This window comes from Danio rerio, chromosome 8 (assembly GCF_052040795.2).
Source record: "Danio rerio strain M-AB ecotype USA chromosome 8, GRCz13ab, whole genome shotgun sequence".
Taxonomy (NCBI): Eukaryota; Metazoa; Chordata; class Actinopteri; order Cypriniformes; family Danionidae; genus Danio; species Danio rerio.
Genome location: NC_141028.1, coordinates 56,510,398 through 56,527,243, shown reverse-complemented (window position 1 = coordinate 56,527,243; position 16,846 = coordinate 56,510,398). Strand labels below are relative to the sequence as shown.

Genomic DNA, 16,846 nt, shown 5'->3' with positions numbered 1-16,846 from the left:
CAAATATACAGAATAAATAAATAAAGCTAAATAAAAACGATATAATAAAAGGTAATAAAGTAAATAAACACAATGCAAATTATGCAAGGGCTTGCTAAATTGCAATCACTTATTACAATTATCCTATTCCATATATGTATGTATGTATATATATATATATATATATATATATATATATATATATATATATATATATATATATATATATATATATATATATATATATATATATAAGAATCTATGTATAATTAATATTGTTGTTACTAATATACTATATGGGCATATAGGCATGTATTTATGTCCCTTGCTTGCATCTCTGCTTATTGTAATGTAAGGATGTATTGATATTGCCACGTTTGTGCTACATGTTCAATAATAAAAAAAAGCTTAAAAGCTGTCGTCACCACTGTAGCCTACCTGTTTATTTAGGGAGCGGAAGAGGAAGAGAATAGAAAGGAGGAGCACAGAAAGGTTGCTTTGCTATCTTAGCAATGTACGACTTGTAAAACTTTAATTTGTGTATATAGAATATTATTTTCTATCGTCTGTTTCAAGCTGAATCTGTGGTTGGAGGGTTTTTGAACTGAAGTTTCTCCAGTTTCAACGTAACAAACTTGTGCAGGTGAATATTTTAACTGCCACCAGAATTAGCTAGCTATTCTTGCAAGAGAAACGGGCAGAATTTGACCACAAATGTTTAAGAAATTAGTTATTGGAGGCAGCATGGAAAAGCGCGGTACTTTACCGAACGCTGTGAACTATCACACTCGAACTTTCTTATAAACCAAACATACGATTTTAAAACTATGGGCTAGCCTACTGTAACTGCTGCGAAAGATACAACGCTAAGTATTGCAGTGCAATATACTTTGCAGCGAAACACCTATTGCCCGTTTATATTTATTATTTACTTATGTCTCGCCTGCTGCAAAAAAGTGGACCTTTTTGCAGTTGTTCGCCTCATTTCTATTTAACTATGAGGTTTAAATACTGAATTTTACTGACATTTTAAGCACTTTTATTTAGCTGGACCAGCTTGTAGGGTGGTCATCATAAACATACTTTTTGATGTACTAAAAATATTGGCTAAATATTTCAAATAAAGAAGTATATATGTATATATATATATATATATATATATATATATATATATATATATATATATATATATATATATATATATATATATATATATATATATATATATATATATATATATATATATATTTATATATATATATATATATAAACGTATTTAAACATATTATTTTTAAAATACTAATTTATCACAGTATATATCATTAGGGAAAAAGGAATCTGTTAAGGCTTTAAATTAAAAACGGCCTTATAAGGCAAAGTAAATTGTTATTTATTAGCCAAAAAACAAACTGGCCAGCACATTCAGCTTCCAGTCAGAGTTTGGCCTCTTGAATAACAAAAAAATTTAAACATAATAATAATGTAGAGCTTTCGGATTTTTCTAGCCTCTTTCGTAAAAAATAAATAGAAAAATTAATGGATAACAACAATAGCCTTATTAGTAATAAAAGTAACCTTTATAAGCTTCAAAATGAACTTTTGGTGCTTTACACTTTTTTTTTAAGAGTAAGATATAAGATGTATAATACTTAAATTACTTAAAATGTTTTGGCTATTTAACAAGAACTCAGTTGGTTAGTATTGAAAGAGGACTTCACTTACGTCAGTTTCTTCTTGGTCGTATTGCTATAATGGCATAGCAGTCACAATAGGACAAATGAGCTTATGTATAGGACAAATTCTGGACCTTTGTCAGTGAGGGGTGGGTCTTTCAAAGAGCCGGGACTCGAACCACCAACCTTCGTGCAGTGAGGTGACTGTGCGAACCACTGCACCACCGTGCCATCCTTATGTCGAGTTTTTTTAATGTAAATAAGAAGGTACATATTCTGACTAAATGTACTAAGTTACTATTATTATTCTTTTTTGCAGATCACGGATGTGTTGTAAAGGTCTTCTAGGATTTGGAAATGTGAATGAATTCAAAGTGAGTTATTAATGTTAACATTTTCTATAGAACGTAAATAGGGAACGTCAAATGTTTACCTGCAGTAATTTAGTAGGGAAAATGTATTTCAAGAGTTCACACTTAGCTGATGATTTATAAAAGCTTGTTTGGCATGCTGTCCCGGGAGAGAGCCCCGAGCTTCCTCCCACTGGCAGAGCGAGAGGGGAGCCCGAGCTCGGTGGAACTCAGAACTCCCCTGCTGCGGTAGCTAAGGGAACACAAGGGGTTAGACAAATGCTTGATTAATATGTATGTTGAATGTCTTTGGATGGTGGGAGGAAACCGGAGAACCCGGGGAAAACCCACGCGGACACGGGGAGAACATACAAACTCCTCACAGAAACACCCACCGGTCCAGTGGAACCAGGGCTGGCAGTGTTCTTGCTGTGGGGCTCACAGTGCTAACCACTGGGCCGCCCAATCAGAGGTAAAGGAGGAGAATAGGGGAGGAGGGGGGTTTCTTCCAAACGAAGATAAAGTGAACTAAAAACTGTGGCTATTTATAGTAGCTTAGGGCTCATATGATTGGAAGATAGTGATTAGCAAATGCGAGACCGGCTGTGATAAATCATAAGCACGTGATCCTCTCGAAATGAGTTAATGAATAAACTTCACTTAATGATACATATTTATTCTATTAATTATATTGTTTATGTTTATAAAATTGGTAATACTGTAATAAAAACAATAATATATAATGTGAGTTCTATGTCATGTTGAAAGAATGAGAACAAACGCAATAAATCCGCTTACAATCTGAAAACATGACTCCGTGTGCCAATCCTAAATAGTTTTGTAACACATTTCTAAATGGTTAAATTAAATGATCTAAAAATACTTCAGTCCACCTTTCTTTGTGATTAGTAATGTACATTTGAATACATTTCAGTTTATCAAAAAGCTAAGCATCATGTCTAGACTCTGTCACATAGCGAACTATCGGTAAATAGGGCGTGGTTAAGAATATTAATATACAGTTGGTATGGAAGCCCTTAAGTTTGAGTTGTCTACAACAGAAGGACTAGCAAAATAAAGACTGTAAATTTTGATTTCTCACAGACTTTAAGGACAGAGCCTTTCCAGCATTTTCCATCTTCTTCATTTTATATTCCTTAGAAAAATCCAATTATAAAGGCTACTATAGCCCCTTTCACTCAGTGATACCGGTAAATATCTGGAAAATTTCCGGAACGACTTTACCGGTATATTGAAAAAAGCGCTGTTTACACAGGCGAGGACGTTACGGAAATTTTCCGGAAAAGAGCATTCACACATCCATTCCAAAATACTGGTAAATTCTGACATCATTCACCACAAATGAGCTTTAAACGGCTGCGCTTGTATTTGTAAACATTTGACTAAATTACAAACTCTGTGGATGATCAATATTGTGAACAACTTTCGCAGGATCACTTTCGCATGTCGAGATGTTCATAATGTGCGTGTGCAGGCGCTCACAGGCTGTTTCACAGGCACACGCAAAGCTTGAAGGTTAACAAACAACGGCTTATCATAAGCATCTCATCGATGATTATTTACAGAGTTGGCATTAAGAAGAACATATAAACGTGATCTGACTAACTTCTTGCAGCTAAATGTGTCTGGAAAAATATTCAAAGGCTTTTATTCTCATAAATCGCGGGGACGTAAATGCGTCTGTTGTGATTGGCTAAAGCAGACGTCTCACGTCAGCACGTTCTAGACGTGCACGCTCTTATTACGGCAATCTTGCTTCTGTATTCACACAGCGCAGCATTCCGGCAAATTACCGGTAATGTTACAACTTCTCTTTCCGGAAAATAGCCAGAACGAATTTACCGGTATTTTCAAAAAGGACCTGTTCACACATACAACCTTTCCGGAAAATTGCCGGCAATTTTCTGGAAAGGTCTGTATGTGTGAAAGGGGCTTATATAACACATATTACACATTAGGGTTGCACGGTTGACTGGTACTTCGGTAGCACCGCAATACTAAGGCTCCAAAATACTAGCGGTGCCTCTTCTTTGTAAATGGTAGTATCGTCATTAACGGTTCTAATAGTTAACATTGCATGTGGAACAGAACAGTCACAGTATATACTGCACAAATAAAACAATATCTGTACAAATAAGTACATATAGGTTTTCAATAATAAGGCAATTATAATAAAATTTAAGTATTATAACATATAATATATAGTATTTGTGAGAATTTGCTTTATTTTGTAGATTTGAGTTATGAATTAATACAGTATCACGATACTACTTGGTATCATGATACTTTGTCTGCTATAGTATCCTGGCCTAAATTTATGGTATCATGACAACCTTAATACACATATAATGCAGGACTAAATTGTTTTTAAGAGCGTTAAAGGCCACCTATGATGAAAATCATCTTTTGTAAGCTGTTTAGACAGAACTGTGTCTAAGTATAGTGTGTCCACAGTCATATTGGAATGATAAAAGCACAATAAGCCTCTTTTTTTTTTTTTTCCGATGTTAAAATAGGATCCAAATCCCTCTCATTTTGAGGCTGACCGCAACACGACGTAGGAGTGCGGTCCCCCCGCCCATCGATTTGATTGACATCTGCGTATTAACATGTCTCTGTAGTAACGTGTATATTCATAACAACAAGACAGGACTTGCGCAAAGCAGCCGAGAATAAAAGGTCTGTTTAGTTTGCTAGGATCATCAATTATCCATCATCAAATACAATTATAAAAGAAGACGCTTCAATCCCGGTTTGTGGACGTTAAATCAGGTTTATTTTGTACAATAACATAATTGATATCCATACAGCAGTGGATATTAACCTGTATCCTGTCACATTTACCTTGCAAAGTTAAACTGTGTGTGTGTGAACTTTGTAACGACATTGTGTGTAACTCATAGTTGCATCTTTGTAAATTAACTCCACTACAAATACATCAAATAATCATTGGGAAAGTTCTTACTGTTGTATTTTCCACAAACATTACGTGAGATCTGATCCTTTATGTCTGTTACTGTGCTGTTTATCTGACACAGCCGAGGTGGAGATTGAGGCACACTCTGACAGGCACGTGGGAACGGTGGGTAGGGAGAACTAGCATTAAAGGCACAGGCCACAAAAACAGCTACAGTGTGTTCAAAGCAGAACATTCTAATATTCTAAAAGGTCTAATAAATTTGAGCTGAAACTTTACAGACACATTCTGGAGACACAAAAGACTTATTCCAAAGCTTGAAAAAGGAGTAAAATAGGTGCCCTTTAAAGTAACAATAATGATATGTAATCAAGTTTAAATATTGGGTGATCAATAACCGCACAATTGAATGATTTGCTAATCGATCTGTTATGTGATGAATCTTTAAATAGATAATGTATTCACTTGTGTTTTTTTAGCAACAATGTCTTCAGTTATTAGCCCCCACCGGCGAAGCAGTATGGATGTGCCTCCCAGAATAGCGTAAGAAATTCTTCTTCATTTACTCCCTTGATTCAGAAAAGGTAGGTGTAACACCATATTGCTGTTAACTCATCAGTTTTCAGTGTCAGGAGAAAAGCACAAGAGAAATCTCAAGCCAGAGAGAGGAAAAGGACTCTTTTTTTTATTTAATTATGGTGGCTTGAGAAAGCCAACATACTGTTATACTACATAAACTTCTTCTTCTTTGACTATTTTAAGAACGCATCTCCTTCTAGACTGCTCATACTATAACCACCAAACTAACTCCAAACCTCCAAACTATACTGAATTAGGTTGATATATCTTTTCCAACTGATCCGACTTCCGGTTTTCCCAAAACTGACCCAGAAAATTTGGAAACGTCCCATTGGGCCAAACTTTGTGACCTCATTACTTGTATGTTGTTAGTTGGACATACTAACAACATACCAATCCATACTAAAACATACTAATCATACTAGCAACATGCAAATTCATACTAAATTCATGCTAATAACATGCTAATTTATGCTAGAATCATAATTCATACTAGAACTATGTTAACCTATATGTAGTTATCTATCTATGCCAGCTGTTTCAAATGTCTTAAACTACTTCAAGTATTTAAACTTTAAAATGACTTCAAACTTTCAGATGAGGCTTTCTCAAGCACCATAAAGTTTGTCTATGAATTTTCCTATTCTAGTTACACTTATGAAATAGTTTGATAACAAAGAATTGTTCATGGGCCAATGACATGACCACATTGAAATGGTCTAAGATCATTTCTACTACTACTACCAATAATTAGTCATGCTCTGATCAATCGGCCGGTGATCGGTATTGTCCGATAATCACATTTTATGACTCGATCGGTACTCAATCTGGCCAATCTCATCAACCAATTGCAATATATTGAAATAGTCTTTCATGTATTTAGGCCTATATACATAAATAAGAACAGAATGTTCTGTGTTTTTGACAATATTGCAAGTTTACTTAAACCTGCTAACATTTTTTAATTAAATAAAAAGCGTTTTTATTATATTATTTTTTTTTACTTGAATTTTTAATAATATACCTTTTTGGAATATACTTACTTGCAAAAAAACAAATATGTAGTCATAGGTGTGCATTTTAACTTAAGCATCAAACATGCGCTCCAAACTTGATTGAGACTTGTTGAATTTGTCTTCCATCATTTGCAATGTTTCTAAATTGCTTTGTTAGTCATTTTTCTTAAAAATATTTTTAGCAGTTTTATCTATTATTTTCTGTAAAGCTGCTTTTGACCATGACATGTCCACAATAAATGGTCATAAGTGACGTGTTTAAAATATTATATGCAGCATTGTTTATTTATTCTCTTAGGTAAGGAGAGATCTCCATTTAAGTATCCCACTTAGAGGGAAAATGTGCTTTATGCATTATAAAGCTTGAAGCATCAGAATCAGTTCTCGGTGTCGGCCGATCACCATAACAAGGAATCGGCTGCTAAAATCCTGATCTGAGCATCCCTACTACTACTAATAATAATAATGATAAATGCAATCATAACATGTCCTTCATGCTAAATATTTTTTGCAGGTCAGGTCCTGATGCTATTCTTATTAATCCCGCTGGTCCTCCAGCACTTTACCGACTCAACACAGAAAGAAAACGAATTGCTGGGAATCCAGAACAGATCAGACGATGGACCTATGGGCAAAAAGACACAAGCACAAAGAACAAAGTTATACTGATGGTGGGAGAAACTGGCTCTGGGAAAACCACCATCATCAACACTATGATCACCTACCTTCTGGGATTAAAGTTTGAAGATGAAGAGTTTTATCAAATCACAGAAGAAGAAGATGACGATATAGAGGAATCGATAACCCAAACAACTGATGTCGCCGTTTATGAGGTGTTTGTTAAAGATAACCCAACATCTCTGACCCTCATTGACACTCCAGGGTATGGAAACACTGATGGATATGGGAAAGACAGAGACATTTCTGAGAATCTGATTCGATTGTTTTCAGACGAGGATGGGATTCATTATGTCGACGCAGTTTGTTTTGTGATGAAGGCATCTCAGAACCGTCTCTCTGACAAGCAGCTTTACATATTTCACTCCGTTCTCTCTATCTTTGGTGGAGACATAGAGAACAACATGGTGTTTGTGTTTACACACTCTGATGGATGGCGACCAACAAATGCCCTCAACGTCATTAAGAAAGCACAGGTCCACTGCAGAAAAGATGCGAAAAAACAACCCGTTTACTTCTTATTCAACAACCAACAGAAAGAGATAAGACACGAAAGGAATCTATGTGTTTTGAAATCAGCATGGGAATTAGGAGAAGTAAGCATGAATGAGTTTTTGACGCTGCTGGAAACAATGAACAGAAAAAGTGTTCAGATGACGTTAGATGTTCTGAAAGAGCGAAGGCAACTCGAGACCAGCGTCTCTGATCTGAGGGCTCAAATCAAGGAAGAGGAGTTAAAAACCAAAGAAGTGACTCAGATTCAAAGTGCTTTCAAAAAGTGGAGTGATAGGGTAAAGAAATGTGAAAACTTTGAGTTTACAGTCGACAGAATTGTCAAAGAAAAAGTCAGCACTGAAAATGAATGGTTGTGGAACAAAAGCCAAACCTGCTGCACTGTTTGTGAAGAAAACTGTCATGTGAACTGCTGGAGGGAAAGTCATCCCTCAAACTGTGAGGTCATGAAAAAAGAACACTGCACTGTCTGTACAGGGAAGTGTCATTATAGAAGACATATCAGAGAGAACAGAACGTATAAGGTGAAGACAAAGACAGTCATCATGTCATTTAAAGAGCTTGAAAAGGAGTATGAACGCACTGGAGAAAAGAACAGCTTTGATCAAAAAATATATGATCATATTACAATGGAACATGAACAAAGTATGAAACAGTGTGAGAGTAAAGCAGAAAAGCAAGAAAAACTGATCAGTGATTTGGAGATGATTAAAAATGTAAAGTCCGGCCTGCTGGCTGACATCTATATGAGCATCATGGGTCTTCCCAAAATCGCATTAAAGCCAGACAGTGCTTTCATGCTTCAGCATCTGGATTTCTTGATTCCCAGACTGAGGGAAGAAGGAAAAGAGGAGTGGATAAAGATCCTGGAGGACCTGAGGAAAGCTGGAGAAGACAAGCAAAATAGGGGGGCTTTACGTCACGTGTTGGAATTCACGAGGAAAGAAGTGAACCAAAAAAGTGAAACTGGTAAAAAAAAAAAAAAGCAAAAATTCTTTAAGAATTCTGATGGAAAAAACAGTACAGATGCTGATTTGTCAAGAGAACATAATTTTAAAAGAATTATTATAGAATATACTTTCTTATGTTAACTCTGAAAATAAGCTCATATTAGGAACATGGCACTAACCAAGTTGTTATAACAGTTTACATAGGTAACATTATGACAAGAACATCATATTCAGTGCCACTTGAAAGAATTGTTAAAAAATATAAATAAAAATCATACCAAATGCAGGCTATTATCTCAGGCAGGATAGTTTGATGTTTACATCTTTAATATTTTTTTAATATTAAAATATTAAAACACTTCACAAGACAAAATAAAAAGATTTTTTTTAATTCTTAAATTTGTTTTTTTATAAGTTGTTCTGAACAGTTAAAATGCTTCTGTTTTTCAGAAAACTCTTCCACATCCTGCAGGATCTCCAGTTTTTTGGCGTCTTTTTCAAATTTGAACAATTTCCAGCAATAGCTACGTTTCCACCCACCTATTTTGATGTGCATTTCAGATATGCGCATAAAAAAACGGTTGATGAAAACGCCAAGATATGCAAACATTTTGAAAATGCTCATTAAAAATATAATTGAAAAACTGAGTTTAATTCGATAAGAAAAGATGCGCATAAACTGAGATGGAAAAATTTTTACCGAACAAATTCCAGTATGCGCACTAAAAAAAGTCATGTGATTTTGTTATGAGATCAGGTGATGTTAAAACATGTGTGAATGGACAAAGCAGCAGGCTGAGCACACTGTAAAACATCTGAAATGCTGTTTTGGTCATTCTAAAAAGCCTCAACTGTTTTAGTATTAGTGTTATTATATTATTAACCACCTCCAGAATCAAGAATGTCTGTGCTCCATGTCTGACACCTTCAAACACCACTGCGCATTCACTGTGTCGGGATTGCCTTCCGAGGCGCAAGTCATATATTAAATGAAGAAAACAGTCACGCAGCTTCTCCTACTGCAGCAAATTCTGTTTTTACTGGTGATATTTGGCGTCAGTTAATCAGGAAGTGACGAATTTGTTCTTTGACTCATTGGATGGAAACGCGGCTGTATTCGCAAATCTTTTATACGATAATCCAGTGTTGCGCATAAAGTTAATTTGCATTTTTGGATTGAAACAAAGCTTGTGACTGATTTCGAGATCCGTCTTTTCATATTGAGGACAATTAAGGAAACTATTAGAAAGGGTGCAAATGCTCACTGATGCTCCAGAAGGAAAAATCATGCATTAAAGGGATAGTTTACCTTAAACATTAAAATTGGCTTATTATTTAAAGTAGTCCCAAACCTTTGTTTCACTTCCATAGTATTTTTTAATTTTTTTTTTACTATGAAAGTCCTTGATTACCGGTTCCAGCTTTTCTCACAGGGTTAAGTAAATGATGACAGACCTTTTCATTTTAGGTGAACTATGCCTTTAAATGAACGAGGCAGTTTTTTTTTTTTTTCAAAATAGGCTTTATTATTATTATTTTTTTTTACAAGTGACCTAGAGTTAAACAGTTAAGTTTTACTAATTTTTTAAATCCATTCAGCCGATCTCCAATACTTTTAGCTTAGCATAGATCATTAAATCAGATTAAACCATTAGCATCTTGCCCAAAGGTTTCAAAAAAAGAGCTGTACCATGGCAGCAGTAGGCGCAATGTTTATGTTTCTGTGTGGAGTTTGCATGTTCTCCGGTTGGCAAGGGTTTCCTCCGGGTGCTCCAGTTTCTCCCCACAGTCCAAGCACATGCGCTATAGGTGAATTGGATAAACTAAACTGACCGTATTAGTAGGTGTGGAAATGCAAGAGTGTATGGGTGTTTCCCAGGACTGGGTTGCAGGCGGAAGGGCATCCTCTGCGTAAAAAAGTATGCTGTAATAGTTGGCAGTTCATTCCACTGTGGTCACCTCTGATAAATAAGGCACTAGGCTGACGGTAAATGAATTAATAATGGCAGATAGTTGCATGTTTTCCGGAAGACATAGTACAATTAACTTTGATCTTAAAAATCCAAAGGTTTTCTTCTGTTTGCATTTGACCATTTTTGAAATAGCTGTGTTTGAGTCCCTCAATTGTCCTCCAAGTGAAATGACAGATCTCACAATCATACAGTCGCTGCTGGAACGGATTCAAATCTGCTGGAAAACTGAAAAATCTGCAGGAGACGAAAGATTTTTTTTCTGAAGAGTTATTCAGTTGTAAACCTCCTTTACATAAATATCTATTGCCTGGCAGTACAAAATATTAACATGCATTTATTCAAACTATTTACATTTTCACAAAATTCTCACTTTCAAGAAACACTTATTACACTGACTTGACATACTGTATTACTAGCTAACGGACAGACTACACAAAAGTCCAATTTCCATTTCTTTAGATTGGAATATTTTTCAGCATCAAGAGTACATATATGGCTTCATAATGAATATATATATACTAATTATTTAGCTTATAGTTACATTATGGAACAATTTATAATGTTTTCACATGTGCTATTCAATTACAGCAGCAATGGCATCATCCAAACATCACCTCTTGCGCAAAAGCATGGACGAGCCTCCGGAAATAATGTGAGAAAACAATGCTACCCCCTGACTTAAATACAAATATTATTAACATCTCTTGAACTTGTATAAAAGTCCCGTGAAGTGTGCCTTTGTTTCGTTGATGTTTGATGTAATCTCAACCAAAACATGAAGACAGGACATAGAGTAGCTTCTCCCCTTTAAATGAAACAGCTAATAGTAGCCCATAGATATTTACAATAGTTGTCGCCTACCCTGTTGTTGTCTATTGAAAGGAATGCATCAATAGAGCTGCCATTTTTGTACAGGGTATTAAAAGGAATGCGGAACCAAGGTGCAGTGGAGGACTGTGGCCATCCAGAGCCAGAGATATACACATACATATATCTATATATCGACATATATAGTTCTCCCGGTGGTCATTATGCAATTTTTTTTTTTTAATAATGAAAATTATAATTTCACATAAATTTTCTACGTGCATGGATAAGTGAACGCACAGGCATTCCTGACAAAAAGCATGTGTTTGTGTGTACAGAAATGTACTATTTACCCTCCCTGTTAAATTTGATCTAATCATGTCCTGAAACACAGCTCCTCTCCTGCTTTCACTTCTCGTACTGACGGAGGGAGCGATTCGTTTGTAAATGAATCTCCGTTATGAACCACTCCTTCACTTAGCCGACAATAAGTTTCTGGCAGCGCAGCATCTCGTTGTCATATTTCATTTACATTGTTTGCTTATTTTATTCAACAAAACTAGCATAAGCCTGCAAGTGTGAGTTGCTGCTTTGCCTTATGGTGAATGCAGTAAGTGACTTTATAATTATCAATAACGTGACTTGTTGAGCACAAAAGTTAGTAACACAAAAAGTTAAAAAACTAAATCTTACCTATGAAATGTTCTGCTTTTGTGCTTTGTTTTCTTTGTTTGCTGATTACAACACCCGCACACAGCGCTAAAAGTCTAGACTCTTCAAGTTGTCACACTGTCTTGACTAGTGCGGTTGAATGACATTTGTGCTGGGAGCACTGTACAAATGTGGCGGCGCTATTGACGCATACTCAGAGTCCGTATGCGACATCTAGTGTATACATCTATGAAAGTGTTTTGTTTTATCACTGCTCTTCAAATGAAGAGTGGTTGAGTTCAAGCGGATCAAATAAGAAGCGTCTTGAAGGGGGTGGGGCATGTGAGATACTAGAGAGCATTTGATTGGCCAAGATTTAATGGAGTATGAGGCGTTGTCAGTTAGGCAGAAGTGACAAACTGCAAGCTTTGGATGTTTACATCTTCTAAATGCACTTTTTTTTTTTTATCTGTTTTTGAGCACACTAGCTTATAGATATCCTTAAGACCGGAGATATCCAAACTAGGGCCAGCAGGCCAAAGTTGGCCCATGGTAATCTTTGATTTGGCCATCCCATCTGAGAAGAGGGGGAGAATGATGGCTCTGGTTTAATCTGCGGTCACACTAGAGTTTGTGTGTGCGAAATTCTGACGTACCCGTGAAAAGGGGCGGGATTAAACAAGCTTATTAGACATTAAAAAAGCAAGCGATTGCTCCATGTTTTAAATTTCTGTCCAGAGATGTCTTGTTTTGATCCTCGATTGGTCTCAAGCAGTCAAGTGATGCGATTTCGCAGGTCAGAGTTCACCAAGCTTGAACTTTGCACCGCAGCAACCTGCGAAACATAACGCATGAACCTGCATTTCCGGTCTGACGTATTTGCGTGCGTATGAATGGGAGTCTATGGGAGGAAAAGCCCTGTGTGACTGCAGCTTTAGAGATTGTCATTTCAAATTGAATGTAACCTTTTATTTGTTTGTCTCATTGTTAAGCTACAAAAAAGCTAAATTATATGAAATATTTCCATTTAAATGTTATAAATAAATCACATTTAGTTTAAAATTTACATAGTCACTGAATCACGAGAAGGGGAGATTCTGCTTGACTAGCGTATTCAACATTATGTACTATTGATTGAATTGACAGCATTATTGATTGATTTTGTTTTTTATTGTAATAAGTTGTAACAAAGAAAGTGATACTGCATTAGTTAACATGATTTAAAGTAGAATTTTCTATTTATTTTGAAATATTGTACAATTATTTAGGAAGTTACCCGTGGCAACTTTAAATAGTTTGGGCACCCCTGCTTAAGAATAGCATTCTGATACTAACATCTATAAAACGTTATATTGATTTCACTGGGACTTTAATAAACATCAAAAATGTAAAATGTTTTGTACTTTCATAAATGAAATATAAACAAGTATGGTTCAGTGGTTACCCTGTTTATCATTTATAAAAAATGTATTCCAAATTGTACATAATTATAAACTGTTTTTTTTCTTCCAGAACTGAAATTATCCGCCTCAAAGATGAATTCATTGAACTCTACGAGAGAGATCACCCTCAGCTCCAGCAGACCACAAAGAGATTGCATCACATCCTCAAAACATTTGAAACTGGTTATAGACAGGCTACTAAAGAGGCTAAAGACACAGGATGGGGTGGAAGATATGTACTTGCTATCTTGTTTTTTGGATTAGTTGTAGCTTCAATTTCTCCTGCTATTTTTTTTCTTGCCGCTTTTTTGGCTTTAACAAATTCAACAAGCATTGTATATACAAATGTATGGGGCAAATCTCAGAAGATGCCCCCTATGACGCAATTCACAGAAGACATTGAAGCTCAACTCGCAGAAATTCAGGATAAAATCAACCCCATGGTTAAAAAGAGGATAGACATTTATGAGCGCACCAAGAACATATTGAGAGAGCAAGATGCCATACGAATGGAAGACATCGCTGAACTGACTGGGAAGATGTCTGAAATAACACATTTGATTGAATCATCAGTAGTCATAAACAATGGGTTTAGCCTTGTGACGGATATGATCTCTCTTGCGGAAAATAGTAAGAGATTTGATGACTTGACATGTCTGGCAAAACAATCAATACATAAAGAAATCGATTCAAGTACAATCAAGACAAAACTTGGGAAACTAATTGTTGAAATGAGGACAATAATTAAGCGGTTACAGGACATCGTCCTTGAACTCGAGGAGACGAAAGATGAACTTGCAAGTTATTAGCATACAACATGAATAGTACTAACAACGTTTCCTAACTACACACAATGCGACACGTGATAAAAGGTATTTCAAAGCAAGGAGATTTTGTCCTAACCATCGGAGACAAGGACTTTCTATTTAAGAAAGTTTTTTTTATTACCCTGTCCTGACTACACAAGATTCCAGCTACAAGCAATTTAATTGTCTGCAGGAAATGTGAAGCGACACTGAACTCACAACAACATGGTAGATTCTCATTCATTTTCTTTTCGGCGTAGTCCCTTTATTAGTCTGGGGTCGCCACAGCGGAGTGAACCGCCAACTTGTCCAGCATGTTTTACGCAGCGGATGCCCTTCCAGCTGCAACCCATCTCTGGGAAACATCCATACACTACAGACAATTTAGCATACCCAATTCACCTGCACCACATGTCTTTGGACTGTGGGGGAAACCCGAGCACCCGGAGGAAACCCACGCGAATGCGGGGAGAACATGCAAACTCCACACAAAAACACCAACTGACATAGCCGAGGCTTGAACCAGCGACCTTCTTGCTGTAAGGCAAATGTGCTATTCACTGTGCTGCCGTGCTGCCTCTTTTTAAAAGTTAATGATTTACATTTTTTGGAATAAATGAGATCTTAAATCTAATGTTTACATTTACTCTACATTATTCATCTTAATTATTTAGTAGCACACTTTTCTGGATGTTCTACTTTATTTTTTTTTATGCTTTCGCAAAATGTATATTCACAAATCAAATGTGTTCAAATGAAAAACAAACATCTGATTAAAAGTTGAATTAAAAAAAGAGTGATTTATTTAGTGTAAAATGTACAAATAAACAAAAGCTTGAGAAAAGGCGGTGTCAGTTTTTTTTTTATCGTGTCCATTGGTCTTCCTAGCATGAATTTACTACATTATGAGCATTACATATTGATGGGGAGGGGTTCATTCAATTAAAAAAATAAACTTTTGTCTTAATTACTTTTATTACATAGATAATGGGCCTAATAATTATACACTTACAGCTTGTTCCCTTTCTGCTAATCAGTTTTTGTGAATGAATGACTATATATATTTTGATTTGATCTTTATCAAACACACATCTGCACCACCTGCTGGTGAAGTTGGCAAACCACAGAGGAAGAAAATGCAAATGTTTACTGCTATTCCTACAGTTGCCAGATGGCAGCGTTGATAGGAATTATGGGTCCTATCAATAGTATCTGGATGCAGCCTTTATAATGCAAACAGAGATTGCATCACTCAGCGATGAAGTGTCAGACAAATTAGCATTTAACGGAGTGAGTGACATCACGGTGACGGGTACGGTTAGGTGAGCGCATTAAAAAGCATCAGATGCAGCTCAGATTGCACTGCACCAGATCTGCATCCAGACCCCTCTCGGTACTATGCGTATGCAACGGTATAATCGAAAATAGCACAATGAATGATTCTTGATCCAACAATGTACTTTCTTGAAACTACTGTGGCTTTTTTAATGTTTTCAATACATTCATGATCTATTATCAAACTGATACACAATTTCAAATAGAATATTTCTCTAGACTAATAACTGAATGCTACTTAGTGATTTAAAATTGACTAAACTAATTGCTAAATGCTAATGATGGTTTCAAAATGCTTCGGAGCAGTTTCGCGTTAACCATCCTTTGTGGTGCGGACCAATCCGCGCAGACTAACATCGCGCTAAGGAGAGGTTTGGAAACAAATGAAACACTAAACGGGTCATATGGGAGTCGTTGGGATAATGAGGTAAAATAATTGCATATAAAGACAATTAAAGTGTTTTTTGACCTTGCATGAATATCAGAATGTTGTTAGAGACCCCCAAAACCAAAATATAACCCTTTTTTAATGCAAAATATGGCCCAGAATAGTAGATCACCATTTCATGACAAAGTGCTAGTCATTAGCTAGGTTTCCATCCAAAAATGCAAATTAACTTTATGCGCAAAACTGGATTATTGCATAATAAAGCAGCGTGTCCATCCAACGAGTCAAAGCGAACAAAATCATCACACTGATTACCTGGTGCCAAATATCAACAGTAAAAACAAAAATTGCTGCAGTAGGAGACACTGCGTCAATGTTTTCTTCATTTAATACATGACTTGCGCCTCAGTAAAATTCTAACACAGTAAACGCGCGGTGGCGTTTGAATGTGTGAGACGCGGAGCACAGACACTCTTGATTCTGGGGGTGATTAATAATATAATAACACTAATACTGAAACAGTAAGATGTTTTAGTATGACCAAAACAACATTTCAGATGTTTTACAGTGTGCTCAGCCTGCTGCTTTGCCTATTCACACACATTTTTATCGTTACAACATCACATGACCTTTTTTAATGCGCATTCTGGTATTTTTGCGGTAAAGGTGATTCTATCGCAGTATCTGCTCATCTTTTCTTATTGAATAAAGTTTATCCTACACAGGTATGCGCAAGGTTTAAAGTGCATTTTGAAAATTGATGCGCAT

At 36.0% G+C, this 16,846-nt stretch overlaps 1 protein-coding gene and 1 long non-coding RNA gene across 2 annotated transcripts in view; one reads left to right on the top strand and one right to left on the bottom strand.

Moving 5' to 3' along the window:
* The first annotated feature begins 444 nt into the window (after positions 1–444).
* On the top strand, positions 445–15,199 carry LOC147842875 (uncharacterized). Its single transcript, XM_087265419.1, has 6 exons — positions 445–622; positions 1,972–2,026; positions 5,420–5,483; positions 7,050–8,695; positions 11,238–11,301; positions 13,620–15,199. The coding sequence occupies exons 3-6, from the start codon at positions 5,425–5,427 to the stop codon at positions 14,356–14,358; spliced, it is 2,508 nt and encodes an 835-aa protein (XP_087121545.1). The 5' UTR covers positions 445–622; positions 1,972–2,026; positions 5,420–5,424; the 3' UTR covers positions 14,359–15,199.
* The window catches only part of LOC147842870 (uncharacterized), a 469,436-nt gene continuing 462,798 nt past the window's right edge, over positions 10,209–16,846 (bottom strand). The window contains exon 2 of the long non-coding RNA XR_015498564.1: positions 10,209–11,506. This is a non-coding gene — a long non-coding RNA (uncharacterized LOC147842870). The remainder of the gene's footprint in view (positions 11,507–16,846) is intronic.

Coding starts and splice junctions, on each gene's coding strand:
- LOC147842875 (XM_087265419.1), top strand. CDS start 5,425: ATGTCTTCAGTTATTAGCCCCCACCGGCGAAGCAGTATGGATGTGCCT. Junction 8,696..11,237: donor GAACCAAAAAAGTGAAACTG/GTAAAAAAAAAA, acceptor ATTCAATTACAG/CAGCAATGGCATCATCCAAA. Junction 11,302..13,619: donor GACGAGCCTCCGGAAATAAT/GTGAGAAAACAA, acceptor TTTTTCTTCCAG/AACTGAAATTATCCGCCTCA.